The 23227-nt window shown below is 36.0% G+C and overlaps 6 protein-coding genes across 9 annotated transcripts in view; 3 read left to right on the plus strand and 3 right to left on the minus strand.

Moving 5' to 3' along the window:
- Positions 1 to 185: 185 nt before the first annotated feature.
- LOC116015354 (large ribosomal RNA subunit accumulation protein YCED homolog 2, chloroplastic) lies at positions 186 to 2890 on the minus strand. The gene is made up of 7 exons (XM_031255393.1): positions 2689 to 2890; positions 2395 to 2574; positions 1904 to 1993; positions 1170 to 1259; positions 1010 to 1090; positions 529 to 574; positions 186 to 445 (listed from the first exon to the last, which is right to left on the minus strand). The coding sequence occupies exons 1-7, from the start codon at positions 2809 to 2811 to the stop codon at positions 369 to 371; spliced, it is 687 nt and encodes a 228-aa protein (XP_031111253.1). The 5' UTR covers positions 2812 to 2890; the 3' UTR covers positions 186 to 368.
- A 520-nt stretch (positions 2891 to 3410) lies between these two features.
- LOC116014786 (protein S-acyltransferase 11) lies at positions 3411 to 7484 on the minus strand. The gene is made up of 4 exons (XM_031254736.1): positions 7319 to 7484; positions 5982 to 6207; positions 4680 to 4978; positions 3411 to 4087 (listed from the first exon to the last, which is right to left on the minus strand). The coding sequence occupies exons 1-4, from the start codon at positions 7385 to 7387 to the stop codon at positions 3602 to 3604; spliced, it is 1080 nt and encodes a 359-aa protein (XP_031110596.1). The 5' UTR covers positions 7388 to 7484; the 3' UTR covers positions 3411 to 3601.
- A 1696-nt stretch (positions 7485 to 9180) lies between these two features.
- Positions 9181 to 12438, plus strand: LOC116015441 (protein COFACTOR ASSEMBLY OF COMPLEX C SUBUNIT B CCB3, chloroplastic). Its single transcript, XM_031255508.1, has 2 exons — positions 9181 to 9423; positions 11806 to 12438. The coding sequence occupies exons 1-2, from the start codon at positions 9343 to 9345 to the stop codon at positions 12328 to 12330; spliced, it is 606 nt and encodes a 201-aa protein (XP_031111368.1). The 5' UTR covers positions 9181 to 9342; the 3' UTR covers positions 12331 to 12438.
- A 1320-nt stretch (positions 12439 to 13758) lies between these two features.
- Positions 13759 to 18079, plus strand: LOC116017301 (uracil-DNA glycosylase, mitochondrial). 2 transcript variants are annotated; one of them, XM_031257854.1, is made up of 8 exons: positions 13761 to 14158; positions 14246 to 14469; positions 14966 to 15124; positions 15337 to 15367; positions 15905 to 16040; positions 16436 to 16519; positions 17141 to 17267; positions 17733 to 18079. In XM_031257854.1, exons 1-7 carry the CDS (start codon positions 13855 to 13857, stop codon positions 17205 to 17207), a joined length of 1005 nt encoding a protein of 334 aa, XP_031113714.1. In that variant the 5' UTR covers positions 13761 to 13854; the 3' UTR covers positions 17208 to 17267; positions 17733 to 18079. The 2 variants fall into 2 exon arrangements, with proteins under 2 accessions (XP_031113715.1, XP_031113714.1); XM_031257855.1 differs by lacking the exon at positions 17733 to 18079 and having other exon boundaries at positions 13759 to 14158; positions 15909 to 16040; positions 17141 to 17175.
- A 108-nt stretch (positions 18080 to 18187) lies between these two features.
- LOC116017302 (protein COFACTOR ASSEMBLY OF COMPLEX C SUBUNIT B CCB1, chloroplastic) lies at positions 18188 to 20166 on the minus strand. Its single transcript, XM_031257857.1, has 4 exons — positions 19656 to 20166; positions 19443 to 19564; positions 18695 to 18847; positions 18188 to 18462 (listed from the first exon to the last, which is right to left on the minus strand). The coding sequence occupies exons 1-4, from the start codon at positions 20028 to 20030 to the stop codon at positions 18273 to 18275; spliced, it is 840 nt and encodes a 279-aa protein (XP_031113717.1). The 5' UTR covers positions 20031 to 20166; the 3' UTR covers positions 18188 to 18272.
- A 993-nt stretch (positions 20167 to 21159) lies between these two features.
- Positions 21160 to 23227, plus strand: part of LOC116016309 — a 5364-nt gene continuing 3296 nt past the window's right edge. Inside the window, exons 1-2 of one of the 3 annotated variants that reach the window (XM_031256512.1) lie at positions 21160 to 21305; positions 22673 to 22959. In XM_031256512.1, coding sequence (XP_031112372.1) covers positions 22675 to 22959 — 285 coding nt within the window. In that variant the 5' untranslated portion in view covers positions 21160 to 21305; positions 22673 to 22674. The other 2 variants (XM_031256513.1, XM_031256515.1) reach the window with 2 other exon arrangements.

Genomic DNA, 23227 nt, shown 5'->3' on the forward strand with positions numbered 1-23227 from the left:
GATCAATTTATTTTGTCCTAAGTCCTAACAAGACTTTCTTTTGGCAATTTTTGCAAGGTGAATTTTGGCATCATTTCTTTTTTCAGTGCATCTGAGAAGGTTCAAGATTAAACTTATTAGGCCTAAATAGTAACATATTATTTTCATGTCTGGTTTTGTGTTAACATGTCATGCAAATACCGAAGTCATGCAAATCCATCCCTTGAAAATGCACTTGGTATATTATGAGCCTATACAAGTCTGAAGGAACATTATTCCTCATCAGCGTTGCCATTTTATTCACTCAGCTTTGCTACTTTATATCTATTAGGTTTACATATATATCACTTTCTACACAAATAAATGAGCTATTAATAAATGTACATGTTTCATAAGCCTGCATTTTTTAGCTCCAACAATCTAGACCACCTCCTATTAACTGGGGCAGCATTCTGTTTATCCAAAACTGCAATACACAAAAACAAATTGCTTCAGTAACAGCTAAGCTTTTGAGTGATTATTAGTTCTTGCATCTTTTAGGGTTCTTACACTGCAATTTAGGTTCAGACTTCTCACAAGACTCTGAACAAGTCTCCTACAGAAAGGAAAAACCAGCAAGTTAAGCACATGCAGAACATTGAGGAGTGTTAGGATCAAACGCTTATCACTACGCCAAAAGTTATAGTTTATAGCGAAGGCGTAAATTTATTTCCCTATATACCGTCACATTTTCAAGAGGCATGGTGCTTACCAATGACCCTTCAGGCCTCTGCCCAACAATTCTCCTAGCCACCAGGGTGTTGGGCCGAGGCCTGATAGCTGGACTGGGTTTGATACCACTTGTTAAGATCAAGCTCTTGCTACTATGTCAAAAGCTATAGCTTGTAACGGAGGCACAACTATATTTTTTTCCACTACATTTTCGAGAGGCAAGGTGTTGGACTTGACCCTTTCGCCAACCTCCGCCCAAGAAGTAGTAGCATTTTTCTTAAAGATTTTTGTTCAGTTTTGCATATCTATGCATATATACCTTCACCGAGGTTGCAAGCCGAACTGTGTCCTGTACGAGTGAATCAAGGTTGGCTTCATGTCCCGGCTTCACATAGATAACCTGATAGTCACACATGAAAAACTTGTCTGTGTTATTTGTGTACTGTCTGGTACAGAAAGCAGCACTAATAACGACTTACTGAGGGATCTTCGTAGCCTAGAAAGGGGAGTTCCTGAGCAGAGGCCTTTGGCCTGCTTGGCAGAACCCAAACGTTAAAATTCGCATCAATCTGAGAGCAGCCAAAGTATAATTAGGCATGTTACAGTACAGAAATCAAAGGAAGGCAATACTTAATGCACATTAGTAAAGCTAGATTACCAAAATGAAGACTAAAAATAATCCACTTTTCTACAAGTTTGGATTATTTAAGCCAGCCAAAGACCTTGTGGTCTAATGGCACACCTCAGGCGACCGTTGACTCTTTGTGTTGAGCAAGTAGCTATGAAGATACTACATTGTAACAGAGTCAGTAGTACTAAAAAAAAGGATTATTTAAGCCATTTATACATAATAATCATCCATGCTTCAAAAACGGGATCTTTAGAAGGCAACTCTAGCCAAATTGGTCAGACCATCGACTTGGTAACCACAAAATTATTCGACTCCCAACGGGGGAGCCTATTGACTTTCTTCTTTTTTTTTGGAAACAGCCTATTGACTTTCTTAGTTTGAACTAGTCAGATATAGACAACCTAAGCTGATTTAACTCCTTGTGGTCTTTTGCCAGCTAGGGTCGGGATTTACCCAGTGCATACGATCAGATAGTATGTGATTTTTCCTCGTCACCCAAATCGGCTCGGGATCTTTATAATAGAATGATGAAAAGCTATGATGAATGCTTTAGCAAATTACATTATTGAATAGTTGAAGTACCTCTCTGCAGAAAGGTGAGGAGCAGTTGCTGCATTTTCTGGTGAAGGATGCTAAGACCCTACCATCCACAGAGAGACCAAAGCCTGTATGCTGATAATATAAACAAATTAAATTCCTGGTTTAGCTTCACTTCTAGCTATTTCACCCACACTGCAATTTTTTTTCTTTGAGACAAAAGGTGAAATTGCCCAGCCGGACACTCCCACAACAGGGTTGCGGAGGGTAATTCATGGTGACTCAACTGATCAACAGATACTAGACTTTTGTTCATTACGCACAAGAGCCCCCATTTGAGAGGTTGCTCCCACACAGCCACTATTAGAACTCGATCATTGGTCTTCAGCTCTGGTGGAGCTGCACATGTGGGCCCCATTTGTTTTCTTTGGACATATTACTATCACACCATTATGGATTGCAACAAAAGAGCAGTCTTTACTGTTAATGGTGTGGTACTAACTATTAACTAAGGCTGATCAGATGAAAATATGAACCTTGTGAATGCAGAGAGTAACAGAAACTTGGGCATCTTGATTGATGTCTTCTGCTAGCTCTTGAAGGTGGAGATCCCTGAGAGTGAAGGTGTAGTCAGAGTTCCAGCTTCCTTGCCATTTTCCATCTGATGTAGATACAGTTATCAGGCGGCGCCCCGGCCTTTGAATCTTTTTCTTTATCTAGAAATAATAATAACAGTGAGTATATGTATCTATATATGACATTTATATAGGCATAAATGTGAAGAATGAACAAAATGGTGAGCAATATAATGTTGGGAAGTGAGGTGTTACCAAAGGGAGGTGGTCATTTCTTTTAGGTGAAGAAGACTGTGAAGCTGAACTGTTGGTGGTGGCTCTTGGGAAAATGTTCAAGGATTTAGCTTCAAATGGCCTAGTACTGGGAATTGTATTCATCTTTAATTCTTGAAGATATCCAATTTCCTGCTTTTTTATCTTTCTATGGTAATGGCCAATGGTATGGCCTTATCCTCAACACATGGTTGGCAACTGGCAACTGCACACCAAAAAGTCCAATAAAATTCACCCTCCCTCTCTTTCCCCTCCCAAAAAGAAAGTCAACTTGCCAAAGAACTGAGTGACGGGAGAAACCCTTAATTACTACTCAAGGAGTCAAGGGTGTTATCAAGAATTAAATTTGTGATATTTAAATACGATTTATAAGAATTGTATTCTACCTATTTTGTCATCCCTTTTAGGATAAATGAAAATATTTAGTTGATGGTAGAATTTTTTTGAGCGCATGAAAAGTGGTGAACTCATTACATTTTTCTTCTCACATCCTTACCCAACTCATTTGTGACACCACATCTATTCGTGTTTTGGCCAACATACATTCTATGTTGGCTAACCCTAACTGAACAAATTATACTGTAGATTATAGTTCACTTTGCAAGGTATACCGCTGACATAAAATACATTTTTAATATATTGAAGGTACGCTATTTGTATATTAAAGGTATAAAGGGGAAACTATCTATTTCTCAATCTTATAGTAAAAAAAAAAAAAGAAAAAAATCTATTTCTCAATCTTTGGGATACTCTCAGAACACAAAAGGTTGCAACACAAACAACAGAACCCAGATAGCCAAGGGGTTCAAAGAGTACAAAAATAAAATAAAAGGAGAGACAGAGATACAAGAACCAAAAGAGAGAGAGAGAGATTGGCTAAAAGCCTCTTCATGTTTCATTTCTCGTGACTCTTACTAGAACTCATAAACACAGGCAAATATCTCTTTGTACTATACGGGCAGCCGAAAAAGCGAATAATATTTTCGCAGTCCTTCGTTGTGGCTTCATCGCTATCCAGTGAACTTAAATGACTCAAGTACGTCTTCCCCTCGTAAATGTAGCATAGCTGCTGCCATAAGAGCACGCTTAAGCCTATCTCCACCGAAACGCTAGACATAAACAGGTACATGAGAACCAGCGCTCTCGCGGGTAGAAACAGCATAGAACTTAGAAAGGTGATCATAAATTCCCTCACTGCTCTGAGGAGCAACTCGTGATCAAGAACTCCGGCCCATGGGATAACGGTGCCATATCTAAATGGCGGCCAAATATGATACGCTGCGTAAGCTGACATGAAGGTAACGTAGACTGTGCTGGTGACCGCTGAAATGAGGAACAAGATGAAGAATCGGTGGTTTGCTGCACCAACACAATTGCCAATCTGACAAAACCAACGGTGAGAGATCGTTATTCCTTGGGTTAAGATACAACAACTTTCATTCACTAACCCCCTACCCCGCCCGCCCCTACAAAGACCAACCTTCCCAAATTAAAGTAGGGAATCGAGTCAAGAACCATGAAGGCGTGCAATTTATATTTGGAAGCACAATATTACATAAGAAAACTATATAAGTAGCATGTGAAACAGGTCTAATGTATAGAAACTGGTGTATAAGAAAAAAATTCAGACGCCTATTCAAGTATCACATACTTAGTTGTATATAAGAAAAAAAAAGTCACATATCCATTGATATCATTCATATTGTCCTTGGTTTCTTCCATATATACAAGAACTACAAAACAAACCCTGCACACACATACATATACATACATACGTATAAATTTGAGCGCACAACGCTCTGAACAAAGAAAACATTTTGCTCCAAAGTGCAATGGTAATGATGATATGATCAGAACAATAATCTTTTTTGATAAGTAAATTTATTCAGCAGATAAAAAATAAGAATCGACGATAGAAATAAATAATAAAGTAAAAACAACATACATATAATATAATCAATAAGAATACTTACAAATGGGCAGTGATGATCCATATCTAAAACACAGGTCCCACAAGAACGGCAGTGGTGTGTCCTAGGTGACTTTGGCCTTAAGCAATACAGACAGAATGTATAGTTCTCAAGTCCTCCTTTCCTCACTGCAGGATAGCTGCCCCACAATATGTTCGGAGGAGCACCAGCAGATCGAAATGCAGTGAAGCTAAATGTAGATATGGTAGATATGGACAAAGTTACAGCTATTATAAGGTGAAGAACACCATAATAATAATTGATGGCAAAGACAACTGGATAAATGGCCCAAATACCACCACCTGCACTACCAGAAAACATATAGAACAGCACATCAATTAAAGTCAGGAAGTTTTGAATCAACCAAATTAAGGTAACAAAATGGTCATAGAAAAGCATTCATTAGTTGGCACATTTTATGAAGAATTTTGCTCAAGGAAATGGCCCTACAATAATACACAGCAGAGCTATTTCATTTCAGAAGTTATTGCATGTTCACTATGATAAGCAACACGCCATTACTCGCCACTTCAATGGAAACTTTCTTCTTTCCTAATGATCTTAACAAGATATTCTATATAAAATAATTATTACATCCAATCTGAATTGTGCCAAACACTGATCTGCAGCAGACCATCCCAGTGCCAGTCACAGAGGGACTTCTGCAGCAAGTACCAGTGTCCTGGGCCAACCTCGAAATCACACACTGGTAAAAAAAAATTCTCTAATTATTTGTTGTTCATCAAGCCTGACAATCAACTTAGACATTCTTTCAGTTGAACTATTACCCTTACAAATACCAATCTTCCATATGGTAATGATATTGAAGTAAAATATTGCCATAAGGTGTTTAGTTTAAAGCTGATATTTTATAATCTATCATTACAAATATGAAAGCATTAGTTATAAACTAATTCCTCAAAATTAGCTAGATATTGCTGCCATTTAATGTATCCCCTAAAAATGGTGATTTGCACCCAAAAAAAAGAAATTCTTTTGTCATCAGAGAAAACCTGGATAAAATGAGTATAAAGAAATATGAAAGCATTAGTCAAACACTAATTCTATTTATAGTTGCATTCAGTAAATTATTTTTGTAGTTGATCCACATACCAAGATGCATACAGACCAAATAGCAATACCTGAACAAAAATGAAATTTCTCTAAAACCCATTCTCCTCAATTTTATTCTCCATTACAATTTAATTTCCATTTTAGAATCAATCCGTCTTATGATTTCTATCGTAACAATGCAAAGACATTTAAACCATGACTCAGTGAGAAAATGAAATTTTGCAGACTTACATATTATGAAGATCATGAATATGATGAGCACAATAACAAAGCAACGGTCTCGCAAGCGTTTCCACTTGAGGCATCTGTTATCACGTTTGACTGCATTTTCATTTGTTATAGCTCCGCACCAAGCACATTTGAAAGCAGGTGCATATGGGGAAACTAATAAGCGAAGCCCACAACCCCAGCATGGCTTCTCATGATCCTCACTTACAGATGTTATGGAATGTTCCTCCTGCATGTAAATGCATAATTAAGCTTCAAACTTATAACACTTGCAAGAGTTAATGCAGTTAACTGTAGATAAATCAATGGGAATTATTGAAGGTCTAACAGGGAGTAATTTTAACTCAAAAATAAGGGCATTGTCAGTGAAAAAATAAAATTATTAACAAAGTCAAAGTTGGAAAAGGATAGTTCCACAAGAAAAACTCATTCTCAGTCACTCAGAATACTTTTACTTAATCCAAATAAGTGTGTTAAAATCACTGAATTGTAATCTTTTTGGAAATTGATAATCCCAATCCACGCAGTTCCCTTGAAAATCCACCATTTTATTTCTTACCAGAAAACCCAAAATATTACATATAACTGATATAAGGAAGTCTTTGATACGCTAGTTCTCTTCCCTCATCACCAGTACTTTGATTCAAAGTATTTTCTGCACACTATAATACAATAGTAATACTTAATACACCATTTAAAGTTTCCAGATTCAAACTTAATTTCTTTTTCTTTCAGAGTACCCATCATTTTTAGCTAACAAACACACAATCTCAACAATTGGACATAAAGGACAGTGCACCCAATACGAAAATCTTTTCCATTAAAGATTGAATTTTTCAGTCATGATCATTTAATATTGTTAAAATTTCACTGCCTTTAAGGCAGTGAGTTCTCATCTCTCTTTTCTTCCCCTCTTTTATTTTTTTCTATTTCATTTATCAATATGAAATTACGTCATAAACTAGAAACATTCATCCCTTCTACTTTTCCATGACAAATTTAACACGACAAATACTTAGCTTAGGGAAAGATTTCTCTAAAAAACAAACATTCAGCAAGAAGCATATCCTTAATTAATTCAAAATAACATTAAAAAATAAATCAAATAAATTTATACAATCCCATGTCAAACTAAATGTAACATAAAAATCCTAAATTCGATTCACATGCATTAACACGAAAATAAAAATTTTAAAAATTAAAAAAAAAAAAAAAAAAAAAAAAAAAAAAAAAAAAAAGACTGGTCAAATTATTAGAAACAAAAAGTAAGAAAATCAGAGAGTTTGCGCAGGTTATTTTAGAAAAACACGATAGTCAACGGTATGAGGACGGGGAGGTACCTGAGAAACGACGGCGTCGAAGGTGGTGGCCGCGGCGGATGCGGTGGTGGTGGAGTCCGCAGATTCCATACTCCACACCACCTGTCAAGACGTCCCTCCGTAATTCTCGTCCTGTGCGCTCTCCTTATTCTCCTTCTCTTTATCGTCTTTCTAAATTTAACTAAACAATAATGGCCACCTTCTATTTTTATATGCACAGTAGAATTTTGCGCCCTTCAGATTTTTTATTATTATTTTTCCTATTTTCGACTTTTTAGATAATACAGAGTTACAGAGCATGGCGTGTTTTTTTTTTTTTTTTTTTTTTTTAAGGTCGAAATTCTTCATTAGTTTTTTCTTGTTAAAAGAAGGAAAAAAAAATCTCATATAGAATATCTAATGGAAGATGCGTTAGACCAGTTTGGGTATTTAGTACGTAAAGAAGTCAAAATAAAATGTATTTAAAAGAATTTAAATAGCACGTTATCATCTACGATTTACTATAGAGCAAATATCACTTTTAGTCCCACGAGTATTAACAAAATGACAATTTTAGTCTAAATCTTTAATTTTTACCAATTTTCATCCACGACTATTGTTTTAGTATCAATTTTCATTCACGACTATTATTTTAGTATCAAAATTCATCGCGTCTGTCACACATCCGTTTAAAATGTGCCGAAATCTAAAATTTTTAAAGATATTTTTGTTCTCTTCGACTTAATATATCAATTTGAGCATTAATAAAGAGATTTTAAGTTTAAGATCGATCACAATTCACATTTGTTCTCCTCAAATTAAGGTAAGATGAGGAGGAAAACTACGAATTTTAATCGATCTTAGGACTTAAATCCATTTATTCGTGCTCAAATTGGGATATTAAGTTGAAAAAGACGAAAATACTCTTAAAAATTTTAGATTTTTGCACGTTTTAAACGAATGGGTGACCAACGCGATGACTTTTGGCACTAAAACTATAATCGTAGATGAAAATGATACTAAAACAATAGTCGTTGATGAAAATTGGTATAAATTAAACATGTGGACCAAAATTATCATTTTGCTAATACTCATGGGACCAATATTGGTATTTGCTCATTTACTATATTATTAATAGGGATTATTCCCTACCCCTACATTTAGTTGGTCTACGATCCAGTATTCGAGTAGAACTCGATCTGATCGTAACCAACCTAGATTGCTCACTTTTTTCAACCTATAACTAGACCTAGCGAAACGTTAGACGATCAGGTGAAAAAGCTCAACAATCATTTTTGCCCCGACCACATCCGGTCGGTTCGAGCTACCGATCGGTGTTACTTCGGACACGTGCCCAATTCCTTTAACGGAATATGGCGACGAGACGCCCAAAGAAGTCAAAAATCTTATGACACGCGGACAGACCACTAAGGGCACCGACCCGACACTGTGCATGTGACCCTCGTGCCATAAATGTCGAGAAATCGGTACACGTTTCCTCCTCGCTCCTATAAATGCCCCATTAATTATGGAGATGAGTGACTTTTAGCATCTCTGACACGCAAGTCTTTAATCTGGGAACATCTGACCCACTGATAAGGAAACTAAGCTAAAAGGACTTAAACCAACAAGCAGAATGAGGAAAGGAACCGGAACAGAACCAACCTCAGTCTGATGTAAGATAGAAGAAATACCCGTAGGAACTCCGTATTTACTACATCAATTATTAATTTACGTGTCAAGCAATTATCCAATTTGTGTACAATTTACCTATAATCATAGTATGAATGGCAACATTGAATTCAAGAATAATATAGATAATTGTTATTTATATCAACACCGCTCTATAATTCTAAAACCACACATAACTCGGGTTGCCAAAACCAATGTGACACCTTAGTTTTTTTTTAGTACTGTATTTTTTAGTTTGTGGAGAGGAACATATACAAGATAACGAAAGTGTCTTGGTGGCGCTTATTCTCTGGAATTTCAATCCCTACGTTTCCAGACCAAAGATTGACAACCAGTCGGTCGATATCCTTCATTTCTTCTCCGACCAGTCACCAATGCTTGTTGGAACGGCCACCTTCACGGTCGCCAACGTTCAATCTGGAGCGTTGGTTACAAAGCAGCGATACAGATTTCTGGTATGCCCCTGGACTGCTTCCCAGAAGTGTTAATTTGTCGAATTTCATTTTTTAATTAAAAAAAAAAAATCGTTCTCGTATCATATCTGGAGCTCTTTTGTATTCATACTCTTCCAAGATTCAAGCATAATTCAGGGTTTTAAATCATTCGTGGATTCTGTTTGCAATAGCTCCTAGAATTTCAGAACTGAAATCGTGCTCCTTTACCTGATTATCTTTCTTTTTTCGGGTTAAAAAGTTTATACTCGTATGCTGTGGAAGCTGTTTGTTTAGAGATTAAGTATTTTTGGGGAGTGTTTTCAGTATAAGATGTCTAGTCTGTTCGTAGTTGGGGTTTTTCATAAGTATTATATTATATTTCCCTGGTAAGTAATATTTTGCAAAGTAATTAAACCCCTAATATTACATTTTGATTTAAAAGAATTATATTATCATAAAAAAAATATTGTATTTTTCTCATAAGTATTACTTCATACAATTTTCCTAATAATCAATCAATTTATCCTGACTAGTATTATGTTTTTCTCATTAATAACTCTTTCAATCCTTAATATTACACTTTCTCGTATGAGTAACAATCAAATTATGATTATTACATTTTCATATAGACTCGACCTGTCTCACAAAGGATCCATGAGATGGTCTCAAGGAGACTCACCCCTAGAGGAATTGTTATTGGTTATGGAATTTGTAAATGGGGATTTAATATTTGTCAGTGGTGTGCACTCAGAGGGTTTAACTATTGCTAGTTCAATTAAATTTATCAAGCAAAAAGAGAAGTATATTTCACTTCAGCTAGCTAACAGTTGCTCAGTTAGCAGCATTTAATTTTACTTACCAATGTTTGTGGGCATATCACATAATCAGGATCCAACTATTTGATTGTGTTCTTTTCTAATCCAATAAATGATGGCTATGGTATGAATTTGTTGTTGGAATTATTTATTTAGAATGCTAAACTGTCACTTATATATGGTGATTGGTGAAAGTTGTTTCAAAGGAGTCGATGGTTGATGGGAATGATGGCAACCACTTGCTTTTGTAGAGGTGGTATAGGATCGGTATATGATCCTTGTGAATTATTTGGTATAGCCTTCACTTTTCATGCTAATATTTGAGAAGCTGGCCTTTAAGTTAGTAAGGGGTAATGAGATACGAAGAAATTATTTATGAGTTAAATGTCCTGCCCTCTCCCTAGGATGCTCATACTCCACCAGACATTATATATGATATATGATACTCCGAACTTAAGTTGTCTGTCTTTTGATATTTGGCTTGAATTCAACTGCTTATATTGCACAAAGGATAGTGAACAGGTTTTAGTTTGCTCATGCTGCATTCTCTGATAAAATGCCTTTTTTTTTTTTTTTTTCACTTGTCTTTACTCTCTACCCCACATATCTTTTCTATAAAAGCTTCCTTCAGGTAGCTTGGGTTTTGGCAATAGCCATACCTTTTCTTGTTTCTCATATAACATACAGAATTGATATGCCACTGATAAGAAAAGGTATGGCCCTGTTTGGTAAATAATCAGCCTATCAACCAATTTTGGCTTATTTGACCACTATTAGTTGTTTGGTTAATAAGCTTTTTGTAACTCCAAAATACTAAAATTCAAAAGACTACTCGAAGCAGCATTTTCAATTAGTTTTTTGAGAAAAGAAATTATACCAAACAGCTATCAGCTAACAGCTAATCTATCAAACTTTTTACAATCAGCTAATGTTATCAACTAATCATACCTTCTAACCCAAACAGCTAACTCAATCAGCTAACAGCCATTTACCAAACAGGGCCAAAGTCTGTGACAGAGCTAAGAGGGCATTTACCAGCCAGTTAGTTCTCTGGTGGTCTACATCATTTTTAGCACTTTTAGTGGTTTGATGGAACTTGCATTTTCCTCTTCTGGTCTTCCATTTTCTTTCAGAACAACCCTCTGCATTAGTCTGGAATTTTAAATGGAACAAACTTTCACAAGACATTGTTCTTAGTGATTTGCTGGATCTAGCATTTTCCCTCTTCGTTTCTTTCGTTTTCATGATGTATTTTCTTTCCACTTTTCTGGGGTGCTCAACTCTTTAAACTTGGAAATCATTAACTCCACTTTTAAATTGGAGCAGTAGACACAAAAGCTGATATCTACACTTGGTGCGGATCCCCATGTCTGTGAGCCCGTAGAGTTTCTAACATGAATTCATGCAGTCTTGAGTTTAATTGAGCCAAGAAACTGGCCAAAAGGTTGGCCATAATCATAATTGGACCATTGTATATCGCTCTCTTTCCTTGCAGTTGACGTTATTGGAATTAACTATAAAGCTATGTTGAGTTGGTTGATATTGCATTGACACTCACGAGTTGTTAACACAAGACATTCCTTTGCAGGAAAGGTTTCATATAAAAAGGGCTAGTCAGCGATGGAGAAGAACACAGTTTAAAACCTCGTGTTCTCTTGAAGATTCAGTTCCTCGGGGAGTTGAATTCATGAATCCACACGCCAACTATTTCTTCAATTTAGACGAGTCACCTAGTGTTCTTGCAAAGACAACGGTGGAGACATCACATGCTGCATCAACACTGATGCAAAGACTGGTGCTACTCGATTTGGACCCTGCCACTGCAAAATTGGCCATCACCTTCCTGGGGCCCTTCCTATCGGCGTTTTCTTTTCTTTTCATCTTGCGAATCGTGATGTCCTGGTACCCTAGACTCCCCGTCGAAAAATTCCCTTACGTGATAGCATACGCACCAACAGAGCCAATACTCATCGCAACACGAAAAGTGATACCTCCTCTTGGTGGAGTGGATGTCACACCTGTGGTCTGGTTTGGATTGGTCAGCTTCGTTAATGAAATACTGTTAGGCCCTCAGGGGTTGCTTGTTCTCCTATCTCAACAAGTAAGCTCCTAGAGAGGTTATGTACATGTAATATCCAGGGAGGAAACCATATTCTCTCTAGACTGTTCAATTTTGTACATGACAGGGAAATGAGAAAACCATTCATTTATGTGTTTGCCACGGCCAGAAATCCCAGAATGACTTTGAAGATTGAAGTTTGGTAAAAAAAAATGGAGTTAAATTAGATGCACCAAAGCACAAGATACAGAGAAACAAGTAACCCATAGGCCAAAACCAACCCTCCAAATTATCTTGCAGATAGTGTCATAGTGGCACAAGTTCAAGATTTTAAAATCTTGCAATTAAATTGAACAATATAAAATAGTGCAATTAAACTGAAAGCAGTATGTACTCTTGTTGTAGGCTGACATGACAATTAATTTTTAAGAAATACTTGTTAAATCAATTTTATTAATTTTACATAAATTAAAATTTTAAAATAAATTGTAATTTATTTAAAATTATTAAAATAAATGTAAAGAAAATAACTTTTCAAAAGTTGACTGCTATGCCAGCATATATTAGGGAGTGACTTTGGATGGTTTGTAAGTTGGATGATTGTCAAGATCTTGTGGTTTAGTGGCACTCGATTACATTCTCATATATAAAAGAGAGATGGGATTGAGCCTTAGTGGAAACCAAAAAATAGTTATGAACATATATTACATTGTAACAGAATCTGTGAAAAGGGTGAGTTTGAATAATATAAAGACTAAAATGTCATTCTGTAATAATAATAATACTAATAATGATTAAAATTTAAAAAGTATTTTTCTTCTCTTTTCTCTTTCAGAAAGAATTACAATTCCCGGCAAATTATGCTGTGGACCTGGGTCCAAAACTACGTCGTTTTTGTCTCTTTTTATTTTTATTTTTATTTTTTTAAATTAGTAAACATATTGCTGAATATAAAATTGTCCAAAAATGTGTGAATGTAGAGTATAGAAATCGTGAATGTAGACTTATGATTGTGTGAATGTAGAGTTGCCCAGAAATGTGTGAATGCGGAAGTTTCAAATTGTGAATATGGAATATATAAATCGTGAATGTAGAGTTATGCATGTGTGAATCTGTAATAGAGTTAAGAAGTTCTAACAACTTGTAACCCTGTAATGTGTGAATGTGGAGTTCTCAAGTTGTGAATGTAGAGTATAAGACCTGTGAATATAGAGTTTTGAATGTGTGAATGCATAACAGTGATAATATAGTTACTAAACATATAATCCTGTAATGTGTGAATGTGGAGTTTACAAATTGTGAATGTAAAGTATAGTGTATGTGAATGTAGGGTATAGTGTATGTGAATATAGACCCAGGTCCACATTGCAAGGTGGATCTCGTCACGGCATAACAACTCACAATTCCCTCCGTTAGCCAAATAATTATGCAATTGAATTGCAACTAAGCCCATTAATGGTTTGTTCCCGCCACAAATGAGTGCCTTTCCCCTTCTAGGCGCCATTTTGCTATCGCCATTAACTAGTAAACTACGCTACAGTCGCAGAGAGCAGGGATATTGAATCTTGTGTAAAGGAAATGGCTTCTTCTTCTGGGAAAACCATTTTGGATTTTTTCAAGCAACCAGCAGCGAAGCGCCTCAGACGGGTCTCTTCGCCACCGCCGTCTCCCCCCTCCGCCGTTCTCGTCGCCAATAGCTTCTCTCCTACTGCCTCGTCGTCTCCGACGGACGGCGATGCCGACCAAAACGACGTCGTGCTGCCAACCACAGCTGCGCTCACTCCTGAGCAGAAATCGAGAATCGAATTCAAAAAATCCCTAGCCAAAGCGAAACGCAATCTCAAGCACTGTGCTGAGAAAGTCTCTAATTCTGTTGTTAAAGGTCAGTCTATATGATTACGCCTGACCTTTTATGTACACTTGTTTATTTTAATCGATGAGGGATTTCAAGGGAGTAAATGTGTGATAGGTGAGGGGGCTCAGTATGTGAACTTGAAGGAATTGTTGGTAGAGGAGTCGTGGTTGCAAGCATTGCCGGGGGAGTTTGAAAAGCCGTATGCCAAGAACTTGTGTAAATTTGTGGAGAGTGAAATTTGCAGTGGTGGTGTGCCAATTTATCCTCCTCAGCATCTGATTTTCAATGCACTTAATACTACTTCTATTGACAATGTAAAAGCTGTCATCATTGGACAGGTATAATTCCATGTTATTGCCTTTCTTTATCTGTTTTCCTTCTGTAGTTTCTTATTAGAATAAATAAGAGGAAAGCAGGTTTAGCTGATGGTACTTGCATTTCAATCTTTAGAACTAATTTGACCTTTTGTCTCTCACAACTTAAAAAATGGACAACATTAGTTTCTTGGCTTTCACAAAGTAGATTACATTGGTCTTTCCACTCTTTTAGCCAAAATGAATTTATAAGAAAAAATAAATCCAACATTCGGTCCCATTTCAGATTTCTTGATGGAGAGACCAACATTCTAAGTTGAGGTGAAATGATTGAACTCATTGAAGTGCCACTATGACAAAAAAAATGGAACTAGTTCTCAGTCTTTACATTAAGCCTTTCTGATAGATTCACTTAGTTGATCAATTTATAAATTTGTTTCTACTAACCTGTGCTGGATTTGAAACTGCCGTATACATGTGTATTTTTTTCCCTAACATTTACTGCCATCCTTACTGTCAGGATCCATATCATGGACCTGGTCAAGCAATGGGCCTGTCTTTCTCAGTGCCAGAGGGTGTAAAAGTTCCTTCAAGCCTTGTTAATATTTATAAAGAACTTAAGCAAGACTTGGGCTGTTCAATTCCTTCTCATGGAAATTTGGAAAGATGGGCTATACAGGTAACTCAAGTTAATTTTCATTAGCATTATTCATCTCATATCTGGCATTCTGGCTATTCAATTGTGGTAACTCTTCTGTACAACTTATGAATGTCTCATTATTCAGTCATGTCACGACATCCTTGTGTTATTTCCTGTACTCTTTTAGGTTGAATGAATTTTGATTTCTATTTCCATTTGTTAATTTCCTGAATTAAATAACAAATATGCAGGGTGTTCTACTTCTTAATGCTGTTCTTACAGGTATGGTTTTATTTCCAATCAATATTATGCAGTATCTCTCTTATATCCTCTCCTTTGCGTTATTCAGTGGTGTTTTCCTCTGGCACATAAAGAATTTGACAAAAGCATTTATTGTTTTGTTCTCTACACCCAAAATTGTTTGACAATGCATTTACTACAGAATGTAAATGTTGCAAAAGTAAATGCAAACTGAACACCTTGCTGCCCACCAACCAAAATTCAGCCTAATTCAATTGCCTATTGATAGTATATGGATGCAGTTGAAAGCTAAATTGGTCTAATCCACTCAGATTATTTTTGAACATTTTGGACTTCAATGAGTAGCTTAAAGTGAAGCCTCTCAGATTACTATTTCAATCATTTATATTTTCAAAATTTTGATTAATAAAATCAATTATCCTCAAGTCAAGCCATCTCTCTCAATTTCTCATTTTCTCCTTTCTATTTATTGATCAACTGCCATCTCCACTTAATCATGTGTTCCTCTATCACTTTTTCTGTTCTTCTCATTGCCCCCTCTTTTTTAACATCTATCAGTTAGGCAGCATCAAGCAAATTCTCATGCAAACAAAGGTTGGGAGCAATTTACTGATGCTGTCATCAGAACAATTTCTCAGAAGAAAAAAGGAGTTGTTTTCCTTCTTTGGGGAAACTATGCCCAAGCAAAAGGCAGGTATATAATGTGACAAGCTTCATTCGGATCAAGTTCAAAATTTTTAATCAGAAATGGTCTGGTCATGGCTCTTTTTTGTTTTAGTATATATGTGCTAATAGGCAAGTTATAATAAGTTGTTTCTGCTTGAAATGCTTATTTCTCAACTTTTGTAGAAGAGATTTTTTTTTTAATTTAAAAACTAAGACCATAAATGGCATTTACTGGTACAGTTTTGCACATAAAATGATGGCTTTGAATGAAACTTATATGATACTTGAAATAGTTTGGCTGATATGATCCAAAACACTAGTTTCTCCTTGTTAACCCCTTCACTAACCAAGCTAAAGCTTACTTAGACTAAAATATCATTTGAAATCAGGAATTATTATTCTTATTAATAGAGATTTTTACAGGCTAATTGATGAAACTAAGCATTATGTGCTTAAATCAGCACATCCTTCTGGTTTGTCTGCACACAGAGGCTTCTTTGGATGCAGGTTTGTCAGCCTACAATGAATTTATTTTTGCATTAAAGTCTTCTGCATTTACTGGTATATATCACTGCACTCTTGTAGTTTCTTGTACTGTTGCTTAAATTGCCTGTCTTCAATACAATATGAATAAATGTACTAGCTTTAATTCTGACTCTGCATCTAGTTTATTTTTATTTCCTGAGAAAACTCTCTGAAGAAAGTTCAATACAATATGAAGAGTTGTACTAGCTTTAATTCTGACTCTGCATCTAGTTTACTTTTATTTCTGGAGAAAACTTTCCCACTGAAAGCTGGAAAAGGAATGGGCTCCATGAAGTATTAAGGATGCATAAAAAATCTCATTGACCTTGTTTGATTTTAGTGGGTATGAGAATGATCCTGGACCTCCTATAATTATGTTTGATTTTAGGGGGGACAAAAAAGAATTCCTTCAATAAGTAATTCTCAATATGTTTACTTTTACCAGCTCAGGGATTTTGAGCACTATTGTTTTGTATGGATGTTAATATGGTATTTATGGTTTTACAGCATAAATACTCAATTGTATTATATCTTGAAATCTTCACTTAAAAGTATCTGGTAGCTAACATTTTTTTTCCCTTCAATTGATGATTACTTTTACAGGCATTTTTCACAGACAAATGAGCTTATGGAGAAAATGGGAAAATCTCCCATAGACTGGCAACTATAATGTAGAATGCTATTTTGGAACACTAGCATAGTGGGATTCAGCTATTATCAATATGCATAGGTATGTAAAAATGATCACATCATGTATCATACACTGCACAATTGCCACAATTATTACTCCGTATTTGAGATTTCTGAGTTGATGAGGTTATAGCAATTAACTGCTAACTTTGTTATTTGCTGATGGCTGGTTGCCTATAATGTCTTAGCATTTGAGATGCTCAGCAACTAATTACAAGCTACACCACAATAATCTCTTTGTTGACAGCAGATAATTTGTTATGGGCATTGATTATAAATATTCTTGCATAATTTTCTCTCTTGTGGACATATTTCTTGCTTTATTTGGAGCACTGTCTTGGTTAGGAAGTATGTAACAGTGCAGAGTGGTATTTACTTGAAAAGAAGTTGTATGGTACTATTTGTCAATACTTTCAGGCCACTGGTTAATAAACTGTTACTGAAATACGTTAGTTCTATTTTGTATTGTATACTAACACCTTTTTGTTTAATTCTTTATTGGTAGGGAGGCCAATTTTGTGATGGGCAATCTTGTTGGAGAAGGGATGTGGCTAGGCTGTGTTGTTTTATTTTGCTCTTTTCCCTAATGATAAGTGCCTCCTATAAAGTGGCTAGTATATATATCTTATGTATGTGTGGCATCACTGATTATCCCTCAATTGTTATTCAAGTTAACTTATCTTTTGCTCCATCCATGTCTCTACCACACTGACACCCTTCTCTCTCTCTCTCCTACCTGATTGACTGGTTTGAATAGTGGTTATGGCAGTGCTGCTAATCAATATGATATTTCCAGGATGTTTCTAGTGTTCCAACACTTGGCTAGGCTTCTGCTGTATGTTGACTGTTGAGTCCAACCAAGTAAGATTTACCAGTGCAATTTGTGGATATTTGCATGTTTGCTATCTGTTGTTTGTTAGTCAACAAGGTAAAAGCAGCATTCTCCTGTACTCATGTTGATGAACAAAACAAATTCATCCTCAATATAACTGTGTATATATATGCTTTGGTTACATGTGTCTTCCCTAGAACCCCAGAAAATATCTCATCTCTCAAACAAGCCTTTAACATAAACCATGCCTTTCTCACTGAAATTCAGCTCCTTCCTCATTTGCTCTACCTGCACATCATCTCCCTGAACAATAACCTCCTTCAGGGTTCCATCATCATCATCCACCATCATTTTCACCTTCACTTGTTCCTTTCTCGACGCCCGAGTCCAATAGTATACACCCCTGCCCATTCATTCCAGAGTTAGTTCCAGTTGAAGGAAAACATCGAAGTTGAGAACTAAATCTAGTATTAACTCAAATGCGTTATGCGTTAAATTTATGAATATAAATTCATAAATTCAATGCATAATATGTGTAATGGCAGACATTGCAATGTCCTGCATGAGTAACAGAAGTGGTTGCCCAATAAAGTTTGATGGAAATCAAAATTGTTTTGCATTATAGCAGCACTTACGCTAACGGACTTAATGCAGTGAGCCAAAACCAGTTGTTTCCTATTTCCGGAAGAGTTATGGTGAGGACAAGGGAACAACTGGCTAAGCTTATGCAAGTGCAGAAAGCTAGCAGCGCTGCTTGCCCCCGGCTCGGTGCCATCATTCCTTCAAACCTTCATCATTGGAGAACAGTACGTGGCTGTCAGTGACTTTTAAATCAAAATATGCAATATAGATCTATTCATCCATAACATACCAAAAATTTGCAGTCACTATTCAAGGTGTTTAGGTAACTCTAGCCGGTAAATCATAATTCACACAAAAGTAAACTAGGACTCTAACTAGCAAATGATTACAATGATATAAACTAGTTTATGTGACCCTGGACAACAACAAAGTAAACCAGTTTAAATGACTCTAGTTGATAAAGAATTACAATGAAGTAAACCAGTTTAGTTGAGTTTAGTTGATCCTAGCTGATTAAGGATCACAAGAAAGTAAATCAAGCAGTTTAGGTGACCCTAGACGACCAAAAATAACAAGGAAGTAAACTAACATAACTTGTTTGACTGGCTTAAATTAAAAAGGCCAATAACCCATTAGCTGAAAATATAAAATCAAATTTTTAATTTTATGATTAATAAGTCAATTATCTCATTAACTTGACTAGGTTGCACTAGATTACAATAATTTTCTCCATGATGGCACAATTTTTTCTTTATTTATTTTGGAGATAAAAGGCTAGGATGCATTGGGTGGTTGACATACGTTATAGTCTCTCCTCTATCCGACACCACAAAATTATTGCGAGTGAAGAACGCCAGAATCTCTCCCGCCACCCTGTTCGCCGCCTTCGTCCCCTCCGTCGTCACGAACGTCTTCTGCACAATCTGCAACCCGCACCACACAATCAACAAAAACTCCGACTCAGCAACGCCCAAAAACACAAAAAAGCAACACCAGAGAAACAAAGGGAGAAACCTTGGATTTAACAGAGCGTTTGATGAGGGACCATAGCCCGGGAACGGAGATGACGAAGAGACCCAGCGAAGTGTAGTAGCTAGCCAAGGAGTATCCGGCGCCGTCCGCGGCGGCGAGCTGGAAGAGGGAGGAGGGGTCATGGTTTTGCAGGTGAAAATGGTCGGCAATGTGGTGGGGAGCGGCTGAGAGAAGTTGGAGGGCTTCGTGTTCGAGGGAGTTGGGAGATGATACTCTGACGAGAGTAAGGCTCCTGTTGGGGTTGGTTCTTGTTCGTGCGGCTGCCGGAGTGCCGGGGAGAACCCGGCTGAGCCGCCATGGACGGTGGGTTTCAGAAGGGTGAGATAGAGGAGAGAGTAGCAGCTTATTAGCTGCCATGACTCACACACAAAGGCTGAAAACAGAAAATGGAAGATTTGTTTGGCGTTGCAGTATTGCTAGCACCAATTTATCAGTGCTATTTGCTCCCAAAGTACCTAAGTTTTTTCTAAATCGTCAATGCGCCCCTATTATTTTGGTTTGGTATGTTTTATGTTTTATGTACTAAGTTTTTGGTTGTCATCTGAGCACAAGGTACTTGACAGTTTTCGGTTAGTTAGTTCATGATGAGTAGTAGATTGCGAGTAAGAACACCAATCGAGCACTTTTACATGCAATATGATGGGTTTTTTGTAGGCCATCACTAGTTTTCCTAGTCTTTGAGCAATTGTGATCCCATAATATGTAGTTCATCGAAATAATATAATTTTAGAAATAAAGCCATGTAATTTATATGAAATGTCAATCATACATTTGAACTTTTAAAAGTTGGAATGAAATACATGTCATTTTTGTGCATCGACGCCTAAAAACCAATTATTTACATATAATAGTTGATTATTAAAGTTGTAGCAAGCAAAAATCGACGATGGGTGGCTAGTTTTGTCCGTCGAAAGCTTATGGAAAGCCTAAAACCGTTTCTTGGGTATCAATGCACAAAAATGATAGGTTGATATGTTTAATTGTAATTTTTTAAAAGTTCACGAGCTTAATTGACTTTTCCTATAAAATTCATGAATTTATTTGACCATTTCCCTTATAATTTTATTAAATACTCTCCATCTCATTTTATATGTCTGCTTCAATTAATAATGTTTGTTTGTGTGAAGTTATTTACAATTCAATTTATCATAATACGGAGTATTAAGTTTAACATTACTATATAAAATTTATATATTTATAAATTATATTAAAAGTACTATTAAATAAAAAATAAAAAAGTTATAAGAAAATATTTTTAAAAAATGAGTAAAGAAAAAAGTGCTAGTTTCGTTAATGAATACTTGAATAGTAAACATGTCAAGTGAAATGTGATAAGATGATAAAATAAACAAGTTATATTAACATATTGGTGTTTTAATGAGGATTTAAAAGTATAGGGGCAAAAGGGCAATTTGGTTACCCCATTTCGGCTTTTCCTCACAATGCCCATCTTCAATTCAACGGCAAAGATCACCCAATCGGCTAATCTTAACAGTTATGGATTATTCTACTACTCGTATTTAATTAATTAAATAATATATTTCTCTCGCCTTGCGTACACCAGTAGATGCACTTTCGTCCCACGTAACCCAACTGCTTCTTTGCAGGCTCCAGCTCTGCTGCTTCCACCAGGTTCTTCCCTCTCTTCGTTATTTTAACTGTAATTATCGTCGAGAAAATCAATGAAGCTTAAACTCTGTTTCTGGTGATTGAATTTTGTTTGAATTTTCAAATTCTTATGACTATGAATTTCTGATTGCATGTGAGAAATGAATGAAGCTTTAATCATTTTCTCCTTGTGGCTGAGTATAATTTATGATGTAAAAATCTTAGAATTATTAGTTTCTGATTGCTTGTGAGAAGTGAATGAAGCTTTAGTCCTTTTCTCCTGTGGTTGAGTATCATTTGTTATGTAAAAATCTTAAGAATTATTAGTTTCTGATTGCATGTGAGAAGTGAATGAAGCTTTAATCCTTTTCTCCTTGTGGTTGAGTATCATTTGTTATGTAAAAATCTTAGAATTATTAGTTTCTGATTGCATGTGTGAAGTGAATGAAGCTTTAATCCTTTTCTCCTTGTGGTTGAGTATTGTGTATGATGTGAAACTCTGATTGCATGCGAGAAGTGAATGAAGCTTTAGTCCTTTTGTAGTTGTGGTTGAGTATCGTTTATGATGTAAAACTCTTAGAATTATTAACTTCTGATTATATGCTAGAAATGAATTGAGCTTTATATTCGTTATATTATTCTATTTCTTTTGTTACTGAATTCTGTTTGAGTCATCAAATCTTAGAATTATGAACTTCTGATTATATGTGAGAAATGAAGGGAGCTTTAGTTCTGATTTTAGTGATTGAAGATCATTTTAACTGTTGAATTCTTATACTCGTAATAAATTTTGAAGTATACTTTTGATGGGGCAAAGTATGTTGAGCTAAATTCTATTGGAATTTACTGAAAGCTTGAGAGTCTAAATTAGTGGAACTTAATTCTTCAACGGTGATTCAGGTTCAAAGAATAGACTCTAAATTCTAGAGGTTCTACTGATGGCACCTTTGGTTAGGTGGCTTCCTTGCTAAAGAGAGAAGGGTGAGAGGGTTCATTCCTGCTCCAAGCATGCTTATGTGAATGGCTTGTCTAAATTGTGGGAATTTATTGTCCCATTTTATGCATGTTTCTTCTGCTCAGAGTTGTCTTGGGTGTATACTTTGTTGACAAGCGGACCCTTTTACTGTAGTTTGTTAGATATGAGACTTTGTTAGGTGTACACTGTAACATGTTATTGTTAGGTTACATGCTCTGTTTTTTAGTGTTAAAAGATTAAAGATATATACCAGAAGGCATTCTCTGACATTCCCATTATGATACCCCAGGGCTTGCATGTCACATGGTCGTCTATTCAAATTAATTTTACCTTCAAAGTGTTATTAATATTATATAAGTTATCTTTTAAGGGATCAACAAGCTCCTAATGCTGTCAAAACTATATGTGAATCCAGAAATGACAAGTATACTAGGGAGCCACCCTTGTCTCTGCTCAAGACGAGTTCCTAAGCATGTTTGGAAGGAAAGAAGTTGCAAAGCTTCATGTTTTAATTATTTGGATCTAGCCACATCTTCTAAAGAATTATTCTCTCCAAGATGTCAACAATTTATGAGTCGCCGCAACCAAAATATTAGAAAACCTTGGACAACTTTTGCTGCTAGAACGGATGATGCAGAGGATCCAGATGACTCAGAAGATGAAGTAGACAAGGAAATGTCCCCTGAAAACTACAGTGGATCTGTAAGTTGTATTTCTGATTTCCTTTCAGTTTCATCTTTATCTATCATTTTAGCTAGGATACTAGAGCATAAAGGGTTATCTTGGACTAGTTTAGCTAAAATGCACAACGTCTTGAATTTTGCTTGCTGCGCTCTAGTATTCTTTTTTTTTTTTTCTTGACACAATAACATTATGATGTTTGACTAATCATTAAAGTCATAATACACCTGAATAACATTATGATGTTACAATAACTAATTACAATACCCCCCCCCCCCCCCCCCCCCCC

Source organism: Ipomoea triloba, chromosome 4, assembly GCF_003576645.1.
Source record: "Ipomoea triloba cultivar NCNSP0323 chromosome 4, ASM357664v1".
Taxonomy (NCBI): Eukaryota; Viridiplantae; Streptophyta; class Magnoliopsida; order Solanales; family Convolvulaceae; genus Ipomoea; species Ipomoea triloba.